Below are 20214 nucleotides of genomic sequence, written 5' to 3'. Positions count from 1 at the left end.
TCCTTTAAAACACCAACCCTGTAAGAATAATTGTACACAACTGGCCTCTAACTTATTTACTTAATTGGATCATTCCATTTTTAGCACCTAAACATTGACAAATTAAGGAGCAAACTACTGACTTTTGAAAAAAAAATCCTTTAATGCACTCCTCTCTGATTAACACAATTTGCATAAACAAGGAAAATCAAAAGAGCAAAACAAATACCCCCAAAAAATCTGTTATCTTTATAGCATGAACAAGATTATGTATAGACAAAAATACAAATAGTTTAAGCTTTGGGTTGTTCAGCAAACCGGGGATATGATGCCAAAAACCATGTAGAGTTTCTCTGCTTTGGGTCCCTGGTACTATAAGAGTCTGGCAGGCAGGGATCAAGCATCTATTATCTGATGTCCACTTGGCAGACTATACAAAAACAGTGAGGCCTGGCTGCACAGCAGGAGTTAGGTATACTAACTACTACCTAAAGATCCTCTCTGACTCAGGGTGCAGCTGCAACTAAATGCTGAACTAAGTTGTGTGCCTCTGTGTCTTCACTTCGATAATACATGATCTGCCCATGTATTAAGTTAAGAATTAAGAATGCAGTCCCTAAAGCAAACTGATTCACGTTCTGGCTTGGCCACTTACCATCTTTGACAGGTTACTGCAACTTCCCCGTGCCTTAGTTTCTTCTACTGCAAAATGGAGTTAATAACAGTGTCTACTTCCACGGGTTGTTGTAAGGATTAAGTAAGTTAATACAGGACGAAGTCTTAGAGCAGTGCCTGGCAAGTAACACTCTATAAATGTTAGCTTCTATTATCATTATTTTAAACAGATGACAAAATTAATCAACTTATACCTGTACTGCAATTAGATGTCCTGAGGAAATTACAAGCCTGAATTTTTTTTTTTTAATCATGTGGCTTAACTAACAGCTGTTTTTTCTAAACACAGTAAATACATGGACAATTATTCTTGTAAAGAACTGATAAAGAACTTACTGTCCACACCGCCACCTAAGACTGACACATTAGCAAAGTTTCATTTAACTTTTCATCTCAATACAAGACTCCCTTAAACAACTCTAAGTTACCTGGATTCACTCACTTCAACTTTCACAATCACTACAAATTCCAAACACAGTAACATAATAGTTATTCTTACAGTGGCCTCCTAACTGCTCTTCACCTCTGTCCCCCATCTCCACCCCCTACACTGCAGTGATAAAGCTTGTAAAAATTCAAGTCTAAAGTCACTCTTCTGCTTAAAACCGGGCAATGACTCCTTATTGTCCTAGGGAGAAGTCCCACCTCCTCGGAGGACCTAATAAGAAGCCTGCTCAATCTAGGGCCATTCTCCCTCTCTGGCTACTCAGGCCATACAGGCTTTCTTTCAAATCCTCACCCTGCCCTGGGGGCCTCCAAGCCTTCCCAGATCATGCTCCTTCTATCTGGCATAATCCCCTCTCCCCAGTGCCTCTGACTCCCCTGAGGAGATGAGGTTCCCCCCACACCCCCCCACATGGTCTACTAGCCCTAATCCTAATCCTCTCTTCTCTGCAGCACAAAAGGAAATTGCAACAAGACAGTTACTTAAATGGATGTTTAGTGATGTTCTTGTCCAAAAAATATAAACCAGTAAGACTTGGGAAGACTGTCCCTCTTTTAGTGCTGCAACCCAAGTGCTTAGATAGACACACAGTACCTTATATACAGTGCCAGCGTGCTAAGTCTCTTCAGTTGTGTCCAACTCTTTGGGACCCCATGGACTGTAGCCCGCCAAGCTCCTCTGTTCATGAGATTCTCCAGGGAAAAATACTGGAGTAGGTTGCCATTGTCTACTCCAGGGGATCTTCCCCACCCAGGAACTGAACCCTCACTTCTTATGTCTCCTCCAAAGGCTGGCAGGTTCTTTACCAGTAGTGCTGCCACCTGGAAGCCCTTATACACAGTAGGCATGCACAAGACACCGTGCTGTCTATGGAGAAAAGTGGTGAGATAAGTGGGAAGGGAAATCGACTCATTCACAAAACAACACTCCTGCAGAATACTGGCTGCATTGTATTGAATATCTAAGTTACCATATGCATTACAAGTGACGTGAAAGTAAAAATCTTCTGCTTAAACGTGGGCAAAACAAAGTTAAGACTCAACTTTCCAAAGTAAACTTAAGTTTCTCTACGCATCCTCAGGTGTTACGTGAAACAGGAGGAGTTCCACTTCAGTTACCAGTAAGAAGATACACAACCAAATCAAGACTGCTGCCACATTTGGCATGAGCGTCCTCTTCTTGGCAGCCTCTTCGAGGCCAAGAGTTGAGCTGGCCAAGGAAGCATGATTTATCTCCCACATTTAGAAGTGGTCCCTCTACAACAGGAATGCTGTGCTACTAATGGACTTTGAATTCTAACCTCGTCAAACCAGTACCTCCCCTAAGTGTTCAAGTCACTTAAAAAAAAAAAGAGTTGAATCCTATGTGTCACTGACAGAAACAAGTTTAATAAGGAATCATAATCCAATTTGAGTTGGAGAAAAAGTTGCTCTTTCGAAAGAAAGGGAGAAAGGAGTCATGCTAACCAGATTTCTTTTACAAAAGAAAGTCATTACTTGGAAAATTGAAAGAAACTGACATGCGGATGCCAAGAGACGAAAGGGAGATGAAACTGCCCAGAGTAACGACCATCGCCGGGCCTGGTGGGCAGCAGATGCCAACCCAGCGCGGAATAACCCGGGTCCGTGCGGAACACGCAGGTTTGACACACGCCAAACCCCTGCCGTCCGGCTCGTCGCACTGCCCCTGCCAAAGCAACAAACGCGCAGACCCTCTCAACGCGGTCAAGAGCAGAGCTGCCGCCGCCGATCAGCGCTTCCCGGGAAACGCGCGTCCGGGGCAGATCCAGGTAAGGACGCGGGGGTCTCGGGGTTAAGCGTCTGGCCCTTTGTTCGCTGCACAGCCGCGGAGCTCTGGGCTCCCGCCGCGCCTCCTCCCCCACAGCTCTCGGGCGCCGACAGGCAGGGCGGACTCCGGCGCCCCGGCTCGCCGGCGCCCCCCGCCCTCCCGGCGGCGGGTCGGCGCCCCGCGGCCTCGGCGGCGCGCGGCCCCTCGCCCTCACCTTGTAGACGTCGCCGTAGGTGCCGCTGCCGATGCGCTGAATCAGCTCGAAGTCCTCCTGCGGGTTCCGGCGGGACAGATCGAAGCCGGGGTTCATGGCGGGCCCCGGGTGCCCCCCGCCTCCCTCCCGGCCAGGGGAGGGGGGGCGCTCAGGGGGCCACACGGAGAGTGGGAGCCGCGGCCGGCCCCCGGCTCCCCCCGGCGGTCACAATTGCCCGGCTCCACGCTGCGGCCGCCGCCGCGGACGACAGCGACCGGCCTAACCGTCCCCGCCCCCCGCAGCCCGCCGCGGCGCCGAACCCGGGTCACACCCACACGGAGCGGAGGACGCTCGCAGCCCCTCGCTCGGGGTGAAACTCCAACATGGCTTCCGCCTTGGCCGCTCCTCCCCCTCCCCTTACTCCGGCTCCGCCACCCTCCTCCCCTTTTCCCGGCTCCCGCCCGACTGCGCAGCCGCGATCCCGGAGGGAGCGCTCCCCGGCCCCGCGCGCAGCCCGCCCCGTGCGCGCTCCGGCTCCGTGCGCCTGCCCGGCGCGGGCGGGTGGCCCGGCCCTACGGGCCCGAGCGGCCGCGGCTTCCCTAGGTGGCGGACCAGTGTGCGGCCGGCGCCAGCCAGGCCGCGCCAGAGAAGCTCGCCTGCCCCCGGGCCCGTGGGTGGGCACAGGCCGGCTGGAGCGCCTATTCGCTTGTCATTCCCCCAACGACAAAGTTTGACGTCGCCTCTTGGGCTCCCATCCTGAGCAGGTAGTAGTTTGAATTTGTAGGTAGTGTCTCGAACTTTTTTTTTTTTTTGAGACGCAACCACAAATAGGACACAACCGAATACCATAGACTTTCTGGGATTGCTGGCAAGGTGTCCTGAGGAAAGCCCCTGAAAAAGGGAACTGCGCTGACTCCAACCCCCGACACTCGGGCCGGTAGAGTTGACCTGCCGGGGTGCCAAAGAGGACGGGCCAGGAGGGCGGCGGCCAGGGTGGCATGTGGAGTAGGTAGGCGGTGGGAAACACGCCGAACGCGTGGAGGGCGTGGGAGACAGGCAGAGTCTAGAACTAAAGCAGTGCTTGACCATCACCTTCACGAGGCATCTGGATTATCACAGATGGGGGAGGGACCAGCAAGCTGTCAAGCAACCTTGCAAACGAGAGTGGGGTGGGGATGAAAGGTGGAGGGTGGACAAGCTCCATTCCCACACCTGACATGTCAACACATGATGATCCGGAATCTCTGTAGTTCAACAACCCAAAGCTCCACCCTGCTTAAGACCCAGATTGCAACCATTGCATCCCATGTATGTGGACACCAGCTCCAACTCTTATTAGCTGTCCAAGAAGGCTTGTGGGTATGGAGAGTTAATTTTCTGTTCTCAGAAAACTACCCATTGTGTTAGTCCCTCAGTCCTGTTGACTCTTCGCAATCCCATGGACTGTATCCCGCCAAGCTCCTCCGTCCATGGAATTCTCCAGGCAAGAATACTGGATTGGATTGCCATGCCCTTCTCCAGGGAATCGTCCTGACTCGGGGATCAAACCTGTGTCTCATGTCTCCTGCGTTGGCAGGCAGGTTCTTGACCCCCAGCGCCACCTGGGAAGCGCCCGCTAGGCAGTTCCAACAGCGGTAATCAAGTAGATCGGTGATCGCCATTTCCGAAGTACCACTTGGGAGTTTTGCTTCAGAAATGCTTTCCTGATACGCTTGGGCACCGCACCCTCTGACCATCAATATTCTCTAATGCCTCGAGGCTCCCTGAGAAACTAGGTCTTGTCAAACCTGTTAAGGATAAAATTGTTCAGCTGCTCAGTAGTGTCCGACTCTTTGTGACCCCATGGACTGCAGCACACCAGGCTTCCCTGTCCTTCACGATCTCTCAGAGTTGGCTCAAACCCATGTCCATTGCGTTGATGATGCCATCCAACCATCTCATCCTTTGTTGCCCTCTTCTCCTCCTGCCCTCAATCTTTCCCAGCATCAAGGTCTTTTCCAATGAGTTGGCTCTTCACATCAGACGAGCTGAGTATTGGAGCTTCAGCTTCAGCATCAGTCCTTCCAAAGAATATTCAGTGTTGATTTCCTTTAGGATTGACTGGTTTGATGTCCTTGCGGTTCAAGGGACTCTCAAGAATCTTTTCCAGCACCACAGTTCAAAAGCATCAATTTTTCAGTGCTCTGCCTTCTTTATGGCCCAACTCTCACATCTATGCATAACTACTGGGAAAACTAACTATGTGTTCGTTAGTCGTTCAGTCATGTCCGACTCTTTGCAACCCCATGGACTGTAGCCTGCCAGGTTCTTTGTCCATGGGATGAAAGACCATATGCTGCTGCTGCTGCTGCTAAGTCGCTTCAGTTGTGTCCCACTCTGTGCGACCCCATCCCTGGGATTCTCCAGGCAAGAACACTGGAGTGGGTTGCCATTTCCTTCTCCAATGCATGAAAGTGAAAAGTCAAAGTGAAGCCGCTCAGTCGTGTCTGACTCTTCGTGACTCCATGGACTGCAGCCTACCAGGCTCCTCCGTCCATGGGATTTTCCAGGCAAGAGTACTGGAGTGGGGTACCATTGCCTTCTCCGGAAAGACCATAGAAGTATCATCAAATAATAGTCAAACGAACTAAACTGCTTCATTTTTATCTTTTCAGTCCCTTTGCTTACAGTAAGATTGCCTGTTTAATAAATTCTCAAAGTTGTTTGCTCTGTTAACTAAAAGATGTTGGGAAATGACCATCTCTTCGCCTATACAAGCAGACTTTCAATTGTCTAGTTTTTAATTATTTTAAAGCATCAGTACCATGAGCATATTATACCATGAACATATTACTTAAATTGCCACTGTATGAATACTTATCGCTGGGTTTTTTTTCCAGATGTATCTACCCTAAGCCTCTGGTATCTTCAGAATTAAACTCCTGATTATAAATGTTATTCCATGGCTAAGGACCCTGTTTGGGGTCTGTTTAAGGCACTTGCCCAGAATGCAAGCCTTTCTTCAGCCTGTCCACTTTTGGAGAATTGTTTGGCTTCTTTAAGCCAAACATGAGGATAATTAGCCCAGGGTTTAGATAAGCAGATCTAATAAACTATCCCAAATAGGAACCAGTTCTGCTCTCCTCTGCCTTTTTAATGCTGGAAAGACAAAGTCTCAGGATTGAATGTGGCAAAAAGAACATTCTAATGGTTTCACTGTTTTGTTTGTGAGGATTATCATCTGTGCAGATAACTTTGTATTTGCATCGCTAATAGACTTCTTTCAAAGGGAAAAGACATTTCAGTAGGGTTGGAACAGTCTTTAAAGTTTTGTTTGTTTCATTTTGGCAGGGCCAAACTAGTCCTTTTGAAAAGACATGGATTTGTATGTAAGGGCCTGATTTGCCATGTGGGTTACAACATAAATAAAAGGACTTTTGCAGTCAACAAAGAATAAAATATTTTGTTCTTTGTAATACTAATACATACATACAGTCAAAGCTGATTTTTTTTTCTATTCTAACACTTCTCATCTTCGCTAGAAATAACACTAATGATCACACTCTCTTTGAATCAGAGAAATATCTTCCCTCTTCTATGATTAGAAGCATCCTTAGAAGTCATAAACTACTTCCAAAGCATCTCTCCCTGTTTACTACTGCTTGAATACCTTCATTAAAAGGGAACTTACTACTTGCAGTGCAGGAGATGCATGTTCAATCCCTGTGTCGGAAAGATCCCCTGGAGAGGGGAATGGCAACCCTCTTCTTGCCTGGAGAATTCCACGGACAGAGGAGCCTGGTGGAGTCCATGGGGTCACAAACAGTTGAACACAATTGAGTGACTAACACACACTTACTGCTTCTGAAGCACCCCACTTTATTGTGAGATAGTGTTAGTAGATAATCATATAACAATAATAGAAAAAAACAATATCTAACATTACCAAGTACTTACAAGGTGCCAGGCCCTGAGCCAAGTTCTTTCCATGTATTATCTCATTTAAATCTCACAACTTGATGATATAGATATTATCTCCATTTTTTGTTGCACAGACAGTAAACTGCTCAAGGTAACAGCTGAAATTTGAATAAATGTAGTACTACACAAAGGCCAGGCTCTTAGTCACTAGTTTGTAGTTAAACTATACTTTAAAAAATTTCTCTTATGCTTAGCTGGAGTCTGCCTGCCTGTTACCCATTTCGAGTCAGTGGTTATTAGATTCTAGTGGCATAGAGTACAAAGAAAAGCCATGATGACTGGCCTCAAGGACTTTGCAGCATCCAAAACAGTGGAGAAGCACAGAGGAAGGACATAAATTTTGACCAGAAGATGTAGAAATGATGCTAAAGCTAAATTTTGAAAAATGCATCAGAGTTTGCCAGACAAGATGTAGAAATGATGCTAAAGCTAAATTTTGAAAAATGCATCAGAGTTTGCCAGACAAGTTTGGAAATGGTACACTCCAAGTTGGCCATTTAGCCCCAGGCCCTTAAAGCACCCATCCATGTAAGCATCACACAGTAGGGAGCACATGAAGGCTAAGATGGACTGTAGCAGTTGCTGCCATATCCAGACCACCCTTCTGTTAGCCTGTCCCTCATGGATCTGTGGCTTAGAAATTCTTTGGTCTCCACACCAGCTTTCAGTTTTATCCTCGGGACCTCTTGTCTAATAACTCATTGGATCCACTTCTTCAGCTTATAACCTTATAACCACCATTCACATTTTCAGTACACCACCAGCTCAGGGAAAGGAATACTGAGGCAACCTGAACTCATGAAAGACTCTACAACCAAGCCATCCATAGGGGAGGAGAATCAGACCCAGACATGTCTGTGAAACAATGTGGCAGAACATTCAGGAGATTCTATAGCCTAGCCTAGCACAGCTCTGAGCCTGGTTACTAGGGTTCAAATCTTGTCTTGCTCTCCTTACTGAACAACCTTGGGAAGTTATTTCAAACATAAGCAATTATGAAGAGTTGAAAAGAAAATAACGTGTAAAAGTCAGTAGTGCCTGGCACCATAGTAATTCCAGAAAGTATTAATTACTGTTGTTTTGAGTACATTTTAGAATGGTTCAAAGGGGAACAGTCATGAGGATCCGGTCCCATCACTTCATGGCAAATAGATGGGGAAACAATGGAAACAGTGAAAGACTTTATTTTGGGGGGCTCCAAAATCACTGCAGATGATGACTGCAGCCATGAAATCAAAAGACGCTTGCTCCTTGGAAGAAAAGCTATGACCAACCTAGACAGCATATTAAAAAACAGAGACATTACTTTGTCAACAAAGATCTGTCTAGTCAAAGCTATGGTTTTTCCAGTAGTCATATATGGATGGGAGAAAGCAATGGCAACCCACTCCAGTACTCTTGCCTGGAAAATCCCACGGACGGAGGAGCCTGGTAGGCTGCGGTCCATGGGGTCGCACAGAGTCGGACACGACAGAAGAAACTTAGCAGCAGCAGCAGCATGTATGGATGTAGTTGGACTATAAAGAAAGCTGAGCACTGAAGAAATGATGCTTTTAAACTGTGGTGTTGGAGAAGACTCTTGGGAGTCCCTTGGACTTCAAGGAGATCCAACCAGTCCATCCTAAAGGAAATCAGTCCTGAATATTCATTGGAAGGACTGATGCTGAAGCTGAAACTCCAATACTTTGGCCACCCTTGATGTGAAGAACTGACTCATTTGAAAAGATCCTGATCCTGGGAAAGATTGAAGGCCGGAGGAGAAGGGGACGACAGAGGATGAGATGGTTGGATGGCATCACCGACTCGATGGACATGAGTTTGAGTAAGTTCCAGGAGTTGGTGATGCACAGGGAAGCCTGGCGTGCTGCAGTTCATGGGGTCACAAAGATTCGGACACGACTGAGCGACTGAACTGAACTGAACTGAGTCATGAGGATGGGGATGGAGATATGATTTAGGAAGCAAATGCAATAACATAAGAGAAGATAAATTAAGGCCAGAGATGTCTAGGATGGAGACAAGGGAAAAAAACCAGGAAGTAATTGGAAGATGGAATTGACAGATTTGGGAGAGGTGAGGGAGCAGGCAGAGACATTGATGACAAGCAGGTGCCTGACCTAGACAGTTGAAAATATCCCCAAAAGGTGATAGCATTTGTCATAAGAGGAACTGAGGTTATTTGCTGGAGAGTTTTAACACTGGATCAAAGGAATGATTCTGTTTGTATCTGTTAAATTTGATGTGCTCAAATAGAAATGTGAAATAAGTGGTAACTTATATTTATCACTAATAAAAATTACAGTTGAAACAGAAAAAACTAGGAGACTAATTTTAAAATTTTGGGGAGCCATAGTTCAGAAATGTTTGTTGAGCATCTTTTAGGTGTCAAACATATATGAAGTTCTGGCAATGAAATAGGTCCCTAAACTCAAATTGAGGCTAAAGACAAGTTCTCAGATAAGTACAGAGGTGCAGAGAAGCAAAGCAAGAAGGAAATATTAGATGCCACTCAGGCTACTAATTTGGTTCTTTTTCAACCTATATATATTTTTACTTTCTTTAAATATTTAAATTTAAATATTTTATTATTTATTAAATAAATTTATTTATTTTAATTTTTTATTTAAATTTTTTATAAACTAAATTTATTTATTAAATAAAATAAATTTAAAATATTTATTTTAATTTTTTTTTTTAAGTTAGTAAATGAGTATTTTTAAAAGCAGGTACTCAGCATTTGGGTATCTGGTGGCTCAGAGGGTAAAGCATCTGCCTGCAATGCAGAAGACTCCGGTTCAATCCCTGGGTCAGGAAGATCCCCTGGAGAAGGAAATGGCAACCCACTCCAGTACTCCTGCCTGGAAAATCCCATGGACAGAGAAGCCTGGTAGGCTACAGTCCATGGGGTCGCAAAGAGTCGGACACGACTGAGCGACTTCACTTCACTTCACTTCACTTCACTCAGCATTTACTCACAGGGCAAGTGGGCCCTGCATGGGAAGTAGGTGGAGATGGAAGTCCTCTGGTGTCAGCTGTCAGCTTCCACTGTTATTCTGAGCAATTCACCTCTGCCCTCAGATTTGCATACCTCCTAGCACAGTGTTTCTCAATGGAGGTTTCATCAGCATTTTGGATAGGACAGTTCTTCTTTGTGTGGAGCTGTCCCCAAGCATTCTAACGTCCCTGCCCCCGCCCCCCCACCAATACTGCCCCCAGCCACACTGACATCAACAGTAACATTTCCAAATGTTACTGGGCTGGAGGGTGTGGATGGGCTGGGCTAGAGGGTGTGGATAGTGACTGGATTGAAAGTGTTTGCTTATCATGTCCCTTAGGGGAACTATCACCCACACCAAACTATTTACCATGGAATTCCTTTGTATATCATAGTACATTCCCCAAGAGAAGTCCTAATATATATTGTCTCTCTTATTACGTTTCCAATATTTAGCACAAAGTGATGTTTCAAAGCTCTCTGTAGATCCACAACCAAGATTCCACCTCCCCTTTATTATGTAGTTCCTGGGATCACGAAAGAGGGCACTGAATCTAGTCTTTGCTGGTTATGAACATCTTCACAGAGGAAGGAACCTCTAAGCTGAGACTTAAAAGATGAGTAGAGAATTAGCCAGGCAAGAAAGTATACTCCATACTGAAAGTAGAAAGATTAACACTCAAAGAAATTACAGTAGTTCTGTCTGGGGAGACTAACAGATAAGGTTAGAGTGATAAACAGGAATCGTCCATTAAGAGGCATGTAAACTGTGATAAATAATTTGGATTTTTATTGAGAACACAAGGCGGCTAGTGATGGGTTATCAGCTCAGGAGTGGCATAATCTTATTTATGTCTTAGAAATATCCCAGTGTCTGCAGGTGGCGAATGAATTGAAGGCAGGGGGCAGAACTGGAGATGAGTTGGGAGAACGTGGAGCAGTCTTTGCTCTGAGGTCTTCCTTGGCCTCACTGAGCCTTTCTTAGAGCTGCTGTACAGTCTCATGCTTGTCCCTCTTACTCCTGCTCCCATTCCTCTTTATACTTCACAGATGTTTCCACACATAAGTCTCTTGCCCTTCTAATTCAATTTTACTATCTGTAGAACTAGTACAATTAGTATTAACAAAGCAAAGAAGGAGGGACTTAAGAGAATGATCAAGTGTGTTAAACGCCAAAAAGAGACTGAGGAGGAGACAGAAGAGTGTCATTAGATTTATCATTATGGAGGTTAGTGATGACCTAAGTATTGACATTCATAGCTCCTCTTCTGCCAGAGTGTCCCCTCTTAGTTATATTCTCCTAGATCCCCTTCAGCCTTTCTCATACATCATTATCTTCATACATTTCATCTGGACCCCTCTCATATGGACACATGCCGTGTATTCATATCTTCCTAAATTTTGGTGCTAAGCATTAAGCTAGCTCAGTATTCCACATGTAGTCTCGTCAGTGTTGACTACCGGAAGATTATAAGTACCTATTATCTTGACACTATCATGGCCTAAACTTTTATTCAGTTTCTTATAGTTCCAACAAACTTAGGGCCATTGTGCTGCCCAGCTCCAGGGGATCAGATTATAATCTGCAATTATATAATTCTCAACTCCAACTGGCCCCTAGGTGCTGATCATGAAACATCTCCAAAAAACATTTGCTCACCTCTGAATCAGATCGTCAGAGGTGTTCTTGAATGCCCATTGCCGTGAAGTGCCAGGGACAAGAAATCCTACTGTAAAGTCCCTGACAAAAGTTTATTAGATCAGATAGCATCTTCTCATCACCACACACAGATGTAACACACCAACAAAACAGGGCAGAGAGTACCACTACTCAATGTTGCTACCAGCAGAGATCTGGCAAAGAAAAATAAGACAAGAACCTTGTTCAGATAGAAAGTACTTCCTATCTTCTTGAGAAGCCAGGATCCCAAGGGGGTGCTCTTGGGCCTGCTCTGTAGGTAACTGATATCTTTTTAGACCTAATCCTTGATGGGTGCAGGCTATGGGGAAAATAGACAAAATATTAAAGGATTGTAAGGAAGGGCAAGCTGAATACAGGCTGGGTGAGAGAGATGCTAAGATAATCTTATGAATAAAACTCCTAATTATATTCATCTTTTGTCCCCTGGAGAAGGTAATGGCGCCTCACTCCAGTACTCTTGCCTGGAAAATCCCATGGACGGAGGAGCATGGTGGGCTACAGTCCATGGGGTCGCTAATAGTCGGACACAACTGAGCGACTTCACTTTCCCTTTTCCCTTTCCTGCAGTGGAGAAGGAAATGGCAACCCACTCCAGTATTCTTGCCTGGAGAATCCCCGGGACGGCGGAGCCTGGTGGGCTGCCGTCTATGGGGTCGCGCAGAGTCGGACACGACTGACGCGACTTAGCAGCAGCGGCAGATAAGAGCACAGTGTTTTTCCCTGGTTCCCTTTCATATAACGTCTAGCCCTCAGTTAAAGGCTATTGCCTTGTTCTCTAGTTCCCAAGTACAGAGTGAGGCAACTGTTGGGCCAGATGGAGGTGACCCGAAACAAATGCAATTACATACAGTGTTTTTCCAGGGTAGGTAACTTCCCAGAGTGCCATCCTGCTGGCCTTTTCATTAGAAACTATTCTAGTTGCTATTTATTATTCCCTTAGGAGGACTCCAAACCCTACTCTCGACAAAGCCTGTAGCAAAGCAATCTGCTTATAGATCTAAAAAGTTCATCACCTTGGAGGAAAAAAATCCACTAATTTGGTTTAAACCTGGATTGGAGTTTTTTTGATCAAAATAGACAAGAACAAACAAACAAAAAATAGCCAAAAACAAAGCAAATCAGAAATAAAAGCCCAGTTAAATAATTCAAATGCTAGGAGTTTTTCACTATTCCTTACCCTCTGCTCATTGCTCAAGGCAGCTGTGAAGGTAACTCATTTCTCAAACTGACCCAGATCTCTGCCTCAGGAAGTAGAACCTGCTGGGCCTGAGCTCATGGTAAAGCCCAACCGGATCAAGACCACTTCTCAGCATTAGAGCCAAAACTTCAGCCTGGAAGGAAACTCATGAAAAGTTCCTGGCTGCTTTGTATTTTATTTATAAAAGCCTAAGCTCTTCTATAAAATTTATGAATGGTCATTTTCAAGTGTAAGTATGGAGACATACAGGCATTCAATCTTTGTCTCAACATCAACATCAACTGGGCATCAATATCTGAAAATGTTGTAGGAACTTTTAGTACCTAAAAGTATAACCCTCGTACATTGCTGATGTCAATACTTAGGGCTAACCTCTCACCTAAAGAGAGCCCTCTTCTATTCTTCCAAATAAATCCGAAATACCCTGTCCGCAACAGACTGAGTGCAGTCTGTTTTTTGCTATGGTATGCAAACCTCTTAATTAGTCTCTCTGGCCCCATTCTCTTCTGACAATACCACACCTGGCTAAGAAGCAGACTTCTTAAAATGCCAACAATGAAAATATGGAAGTTCTTGGAGGAAGCTAAATTTGGAATGAATATGAACACACTTTTAGGCATATTAAGTTTGAGAAGATAAAAAGGGCATTAAGGAGAAGCCATTGCAAAGATAGTGACAGATTTAGAACATACAAGAGGAAATGAGATCATCACGTGTAAATTTGAGTCATACAAATAAAGAGTAGAGTCACAAGATCTCTAAGTTCTTTCCTCAGACTGAGAGTATAGAACAATGGTGAGCAATTTTTTTTTTATTTAAATGAAGGCCACTTAAAGGGAGCAGAATATATTTCTGGACCTCGTTTTTTGTTTTTTTTTTAAACATTTAAAGTGAAAAGAGGGACTTCCCTGGCGGTCCAGTGGTTAAGACTTCACCTTCCAATGCAGGGGGTGAGGGTTCGATCCCTGGCAGGGAGTTAAACCCCACATGCCTCCGGGCCAAAAAAAACTAAAACATAAAACAGAAGCAATCTTGTAACAGATTCAATAAAGACTTTAAAAATGGTCCACATCAAAAAAAAAAAAAAAAAATCTTAAAAAAAAAAAATAAAGTGAAAAGAATGTTACTTCCATATCAAGAATTTATACTGTGGGATGATTTATTAAATATGAATATGTATTCATTCTTCCTCAGGCAGTGTTTTCCAGCCTTTCTATGCTTGACATATTTGTGACATGAAATTCAAAGACAGGATAGTTGGAGACATGTTAGTGGGGCAGTAAGAAAACAAGGGGAATAATTCAGCCAGAAAGGAACTGAATCAACCTTTCAGAGGTTGGAAGAGAGAAGGGAGAAAATAACCAAAAGCTCAGTTAACTGGTTCCTAGAGAAAGTTAGGGAGTTTGTGGTTAAGGCCTAAAGAGAATAGAATGGACCTCAAGTGTGAGTCTGTAACCATGAATGGGTTCCTTATAGGTGCTCTTTGAGAGCTCCAAGTAATGATTAGAATACCTTTCAAAGATTATGGTGTATCTTTATATGTGATCCTAAGAAGAGTCTGAGGTAGGTGGAATCTCGGAATAAATTAAGGTTACGAGAAGAATGCCAATGAGAAATTTGCCAATAGTTTTGAATTTTGCTAAAATATTATCTGGTCCTATGTAAGAAGTCATGACACAGAAGCAGCTTTCAAATCTGTTATAACTTAATTTGCATTGCTTTTTAGCATTTATAAATATTTTCATATTTATATCTCATTTTGTCTTTGGAATCACTCTTTCATTTATTATTGTCCCTAGTTTAGAAATGAGGAAATTGAAGCTTAGCAGGGTGAAAACCAGAAACAGATCAGGGTTTATAATTAATTTCAGTCAGGGGAATATTTACTGAGCTTTGACTACTGAATTTCAGGTTATATTAGATATTGGTTGTATTATGAATAAAATGTGCACCCAGTCCTCAACCACTCAACCAGTCCTTTCTCCAATTCTCTCCCAAAGGTTTGATATCCCCTCTGAGCTCTTACTGGGCTGGTTCATGGTGCAATCCAAAACTGAGTATCACCTACACAAAGCACTTACAGGAAGCTTTGTAATTCTTCTTATAGTTTACAGGAAGAATTGACTCCAGGGTACCTGGCAGTTCCATGCCTATGCTGCAGTCGTCAGAGTTGCAAAGGTAAAGAAGAAATGGAGACTCTTGTACACTGTGGAGAGGAGAATAAATTGGTACAACCACGTTGGAAGGAAATTTTTCATTAACAAAGCTAAAGATGCCTTTACAGTCTTACAATGTAACAATTCCACTTCCCCAGGTATACAAGAAACTCTCCCTCAAATGTGTAAGGAGACATGTAAATGAGTGTTCACTGAAGCATTGTCTATAATAGGAAAATAATTGGAAACAACCTAAATATTCATCAGCCTGAGAATGGATCAGTAAATTGGTGTATGGTCGCACAGTAGAATATAATATTATAGTTAAAATAAATGAATTACAACTGGAATTAGAATATGCATAAATCTCAACTAATGTAATACTGAGTGAAAAAAAGTGACAGAAGATAAAGTATGCTACCATTGACATGAATGTTAAATGCATCAAACAATACTGCATATTTCCACTTGTAATAACATTTTAAAATATTCGTGGTAATGATAAACTCCAAATTCAGGATAGTTGTTACCTCTGCTGAGAAGGCAAGATAATGATAGAGTATGCAGAAGCCATTAGCCAGATCTGTATTTCTTTTAAAAGAAAAAAAAGCAAAAAATGTGGATCTGAAGTAAATATGTGACAAAGCTGGGGGGGGGGAGACAAACGAGTTTGTTATATTATTTTTCTATACTCTGTATGTTTGGAATATTCCATTTTAAAGTACCTCTGGGCCATGGGCCCTGGAGTTCTGGGATTCTCTTGTGTTTTTTACTTTGGGGCAGATTTTTTTCTTTTTCTTTTCTCATGCTGAAATTCCATCCATTCTTTGATATCTAGCTCAAGTCTCACTACCTTATTGAGAATTTCTGTGACCAATCTTATCAGTTCAAACTATGCTTCCCCTTTTCAAAACCATGATAGATCTGTCAGGTCAGTTTTTTTCCTCGGTTCTTGTCTCATTGCAACAAAAATTTGGAACAAAGGACTAAAGGGCTTAACATAACAGAAAAGTTATAGCTCAGTTCAATGCAAGCAGACAGATCTTTTATTAGACAGACACTCTCAAGGCATGGGAGCAGGCTGATCCCAAAAGAGTCATCCCATTACCTCTTGGCTTCCCTCTTTTTAATACTTCCTGTCTCCCCCTTTTGGTTATGCCCTGTGCAAAGTAACCTGTAATGCGGGAGACCTGGGTTCGATCCCCGTGTTGGGAAGATCCCCTGGAGAAGGGAAAGGCTACCCACTCCAGTATTCTGGCCTAGAGAATTCCGTGGACTGTATAGTCCATGGGGTCGCAAAGAGTCGGACACGACTGAGTGACTTTCACTTTCACTTTCACTGTGCAAAATAGGGCCTGTACCTACCACCAATCAATGAAAGGAAATGTAAATAGGCATACACTTAAGGCCAATTGACAACTGCAAGCTATATAACAGCAGGCTCTGTTGTATATGTCTTCCTATAATTCAGTCTGTTATAATCAGATGTGTATATGTGTAGAATATTTATGAACCCTTAATGGGCTCCTAGTACTGCATCCCACTACAGTACTCTTGCCTGGAGAATCCCATGGATGGAGGAGCCTGGTGGGCTGCAGTCCATGGGGTCGCTAGGCGTCGGAGACGACTGAGCGACTTCACTTTCACTTTTCACTTTCATGCATTGGAGAAGGAAATGGCAACCCACTCCAGTGTTCTTGCCTGGAGAATCCCAGGGACGGCGGAGCCTGGTGGGCTGCTGTCTATGGGGTCGCACAGAGTCGGACACGACTGAAGCGACTTAGCAGCAGCAGCAGCTGCTTAAGATTACTTGAAGAAGCCCTTATGATTGGTTTGTAACCACTGTGTGCATGTGTAGGAATTGGAAGAGTCTCTGTGGTTATTTTTGTAGCGTATCTGTGAGCTCTCCTGGTTGTGTCTGGGATGGGGTTTAGAGATGAGCTTGCATCCTTTTCAGCCAGGCCACCCCTCATTGCTCATGCCTAGCTTCCTACCTAAATAGATCTATAAAGTTCTCTTGTTTACTATGTATTTATGACCAAATTCTTTCATATTGTTGTTTAAATATATATTGTCTTGCATTAATATTTGACTTTACTGTGCATAAACCTTCTTTTTCCAATTGTGTTGTAAGAGAATTAAGAGCAGGGACAATGTCTTAAATGTGTTTTATTCTTCCCCAGTGCCCAGTAGAGCCTAACCAGATACTTATTAAAGAAAAGTGGTTTATGAACCAATAATCATAACCCTTCCTACAAAACCTGTACATAGAAAGTTGAAAATACTAGTTTGAGCTACATTTGCTTTTATTTTCCAAGAGAGAGAATACTAATGAGCTGTGAAATGACGAAAAATCAGGCAGCAGAAGGGAAAAGAAAAAATAGCAGGTTTGTATATTACACAGTCTGAATAATCGGTTTTTGAATTATTAAGTGTGGGTGATCTCTTATGGGGAAAGGCAGATTTTAAAAATTCATTTTATGACTATTGAACTGCTTTATAGTTATTTCCAGTTTTCAGACAATCCTAGGCCAAACTTACAAATTATTTTGGAAAAACATTTCCTCTCTTGATATGCTGCATAATCACACACAAATATACCTTGTTTTTTGTAGTGTATATTGGACAAGACCTGGGAATGGTGATCCAGTGAAACTAAAAAACAAAAAATGTTCCACCTATAAAATCAGAAAAGGATTTTGGAGGAAAAGAAGTTACTTTGAGTTCAATTTACCTGTAGTCCGTAAAAAGTGCTTGGTACTTGAGGCAACCACCTCACCCAACACGTCAGAGTAAAAGGTTAGTTTCTACTAGTCCAGAATGAAAGCTGATGAACATAGGAAATGGTAAGAGGTCTGAACTACATTGTCTCTTCTCAGAATGACAAGTCAGCTATCACAGAATGAAATAAATTTAGGAATCAGTGTGGTTACTTTTAGCAAAAGTAGTAGCTGGTATGGTCTATTTAAAAACTACCTCCATTTTATCCCTGGTGAGTTTTACTAATGGACTTGTGTAGTATTTTATTAAACCAGGCCACTATCTCAGGGTTCTTTGGCCTAAGTGCTACAGTACTAAAAATACAGTTTCTTAAATTAGACCTTACCTACATCGGTATTTATGACTTCATTCTTAACTCTAGAGTGTACCTCAAGGAGGTTATATCTTTTAAATTATTATCCTTCTTTATCTCTATGTCATTTATGCCTTAGCAAAGGAAACTAGAGACATAAAAATATCTTGCAGTTTGGTAAAAGATCACTTATTCCCTCATGTTCACCTCATTTGTGGGTGTTAAGGTTGAAGTAAAGTTTTAAAGCAGTGACCAGAGTATTTTTATATTAATAATGAACCTTATCATTGGTATCTGTAGTTTTTCTTTTCCTTAAATAAAGAAAAGGAAGAAATATGCTGTGAGAGAGAAAATATATCCAATGAATATACTGGGTTCTCAAAGTTTCCTAAAAGTTTATAACATGAAATTACTTTCCCCTGGAAATAGAGTAATTAATAGTTGTTACATTCTAAGCCAAGGCCACAAAATCCAAATAATATTATTAGGTGTGGCAGTTGATTAAGAAATCATGTCTTATTTTCCTATCTATGGGCTTGCCATGGAAAAATAAGAAGTATTTTTCCCTTCTCTTTTCTAGAGGAAAGGATAAAACATGGTGATTTTCTAAAGTTTTATGGAGACAGAGACTCATTTATCTGGAAGGAGAAGGGTTCTAAGAAAATGGGAATGACTTGACTTCAGGAGAATTTGGATCTCTTGAGCCCAGAAGGAGGCAAGAACTAGACAAGAGACAGTTTCCATAAATGGTGAAGACCCATGTTCTTTCCCAGATAACAGTTCAGAATGGTATAGACCTCTCATGGGGATGCCAGCAAGGATATGTCGTCTCAGAAGTAGTAAAAGTATTCATTTATAATGTGTGGGCATACATAGTAGTGTCCAACTTTTTGCCACCCCATGAATTGTAGCCCACCGGCTCCTCTGTCCATGGAATTTTCCAAGCAAGAATACTGGAAAGGGTTGCCATTTCCTACTCCAGAGGATCTTCCTGACCCAGGAATGAACTTGCATCTCTGACGTCTCCTGCATTGGCAGACAGATTCTTTACCACTAGTGCCGTCTGGGAAGCCCTAATTTATAATGAGCTGAGTAGCCTTGACTAGACGGACCTTTGTTGACAAAGTAATGTCTCTGCTTTTCAATATGCTGTCCAGGCTGGTCATAACTTTCCTTCCAAGGAGTAAGCGTCTTTTAATTTCATGGCTGCAATCACCATCAGCAGTGATTTTGGAGCCCAGACAAATAAAGTCAGCCACTGTTTCTACTGTTTCCCCATCTATTTGCCATGAAGTGATGGGACCGGATGCCAAGATCTTAGTTTTCTGAATGTTGAGCTTTAAGCCAACCTTTTCACTCTCCTCTTTCATTTTCATCAAGAGGCTCTTTAGTTCTTCACTTTCTGCCTTAAGGGTGGTGTCATCTGCATATCTGAGGTTATTGATATTTCTCCCAGCAATCTTGATTCCAGCTTGTGCTTCCTCCAGCCCAGCATTTCTCATGATGTACTCTGCATAGAAGTTAAATAAGCAGGGTGACAATATATGGCCTTGACATACTCCTTTTCCTATTTGGAACCAGTCTGTTGTACCAGGTCCAGTTCTAACTGTTGCTTCCTGACCTGCATACATGTTTCTCAAGAGGCAGGTCAGGTGGTCTGGTATTCCCATCTCTTTCAGAATTTTCCACAATTTATTCCAGTGGTCATGTATGGATGTGAGAGTTGGACTATAAAGAAAGCTGAGCGCAGAAGAATTGATGCTTTTGTTGAACTGTGTTATTGGAGAAGACTCTTGAGAGTCCCTTGGACTGCAAGGAGATCCAGCAAGTCCATCCTAAAGGAAATCAGTCCTGAATATTCATTGGAAGGACTGATGCTAAAGCTGAAACTCCCAATACTTTGGCCACCTCATGCAAAGAGCTGACTCATTTGAAAAGACCCTGATGCTGGGAAAGATTGAGGGCAGGAGGAGAAGGGGATGACAGAGGATGAGATGGTTGGATGGCATCACTGACTCAATGGACATGGGTTTGGGTGGACTTCGGAAGT

General features: G+C 43.1%; 1 protein-coding gene and 1 long non-coding RNA gene across 24 annotated transcripts in view; one reads left to right on the top strand and one right to left on the bottom strand.

Moving 5' to 3' along the window:
• Positions 1-3602, bottom strand: part of MAP4K3 (mitogen-activated protein kinase kinase kinase kinase 3) — a 179354-nt gene extending 175752 nt beyond the window's left edge. For 20 of the 22 annotated variants that reach the window (XR_014051553.1, XR_014051552.1, XR_014051550.1 and 17 more), the window contains exon 1: positions 3102-3300. Coding sequence is in view for 9 of the 22 variants with exons in the window: in XM_081483169.1 (XP_081339295.1) it covers positions 3102-3197 (96 nt within the window). In the remaining 13 variants the exon portion in view is untranslated. Of the gene's footprint in view, positions 1-3101; positions 3301-3415 lie in introns of those variants that run through there. The other 2 variants (XM_081483181.1, XM_081483190.1) reach the window with 1 other exon arrangement.
• The window catches only part of LOC145503544 (uncharacterized), a 100457-nt gene continuing 81139 nt past the window's right edge, over positions 897-20214 (top strand). For both annotated transcript variants that reach the window (XR_014051561.1, XR_014051560.1), the window contains exon 1: positions 897-2888. This is a non-coding gene — a long non-coding RNA (uncharacterized LOC145503544). The remainder of the gene's footprint in view (positions 2889-20214) is intronic.

This window comes from Giraffa tippelskirchi, chromosome 4, assembly GCF_054371585.1.
Source record: "Giraffa tippelskirchi isolate mGirTip1 chromosome 4, T2T-mGirTip1v1.2.pri, whole genome shotgun sequence".
Taxonomy (NCBI): domain Eukaryota; kingdom Metazoa; phylum Chordata; class Mammalia; order Artiodactyla; family Giraffidae; genus Giraffa; species Giraffa tippelskirchi.
Note: the sequence above shows the minus strand (reverse complement) of the source record. Positions and strands in the feature narration are given on the sequence as shown.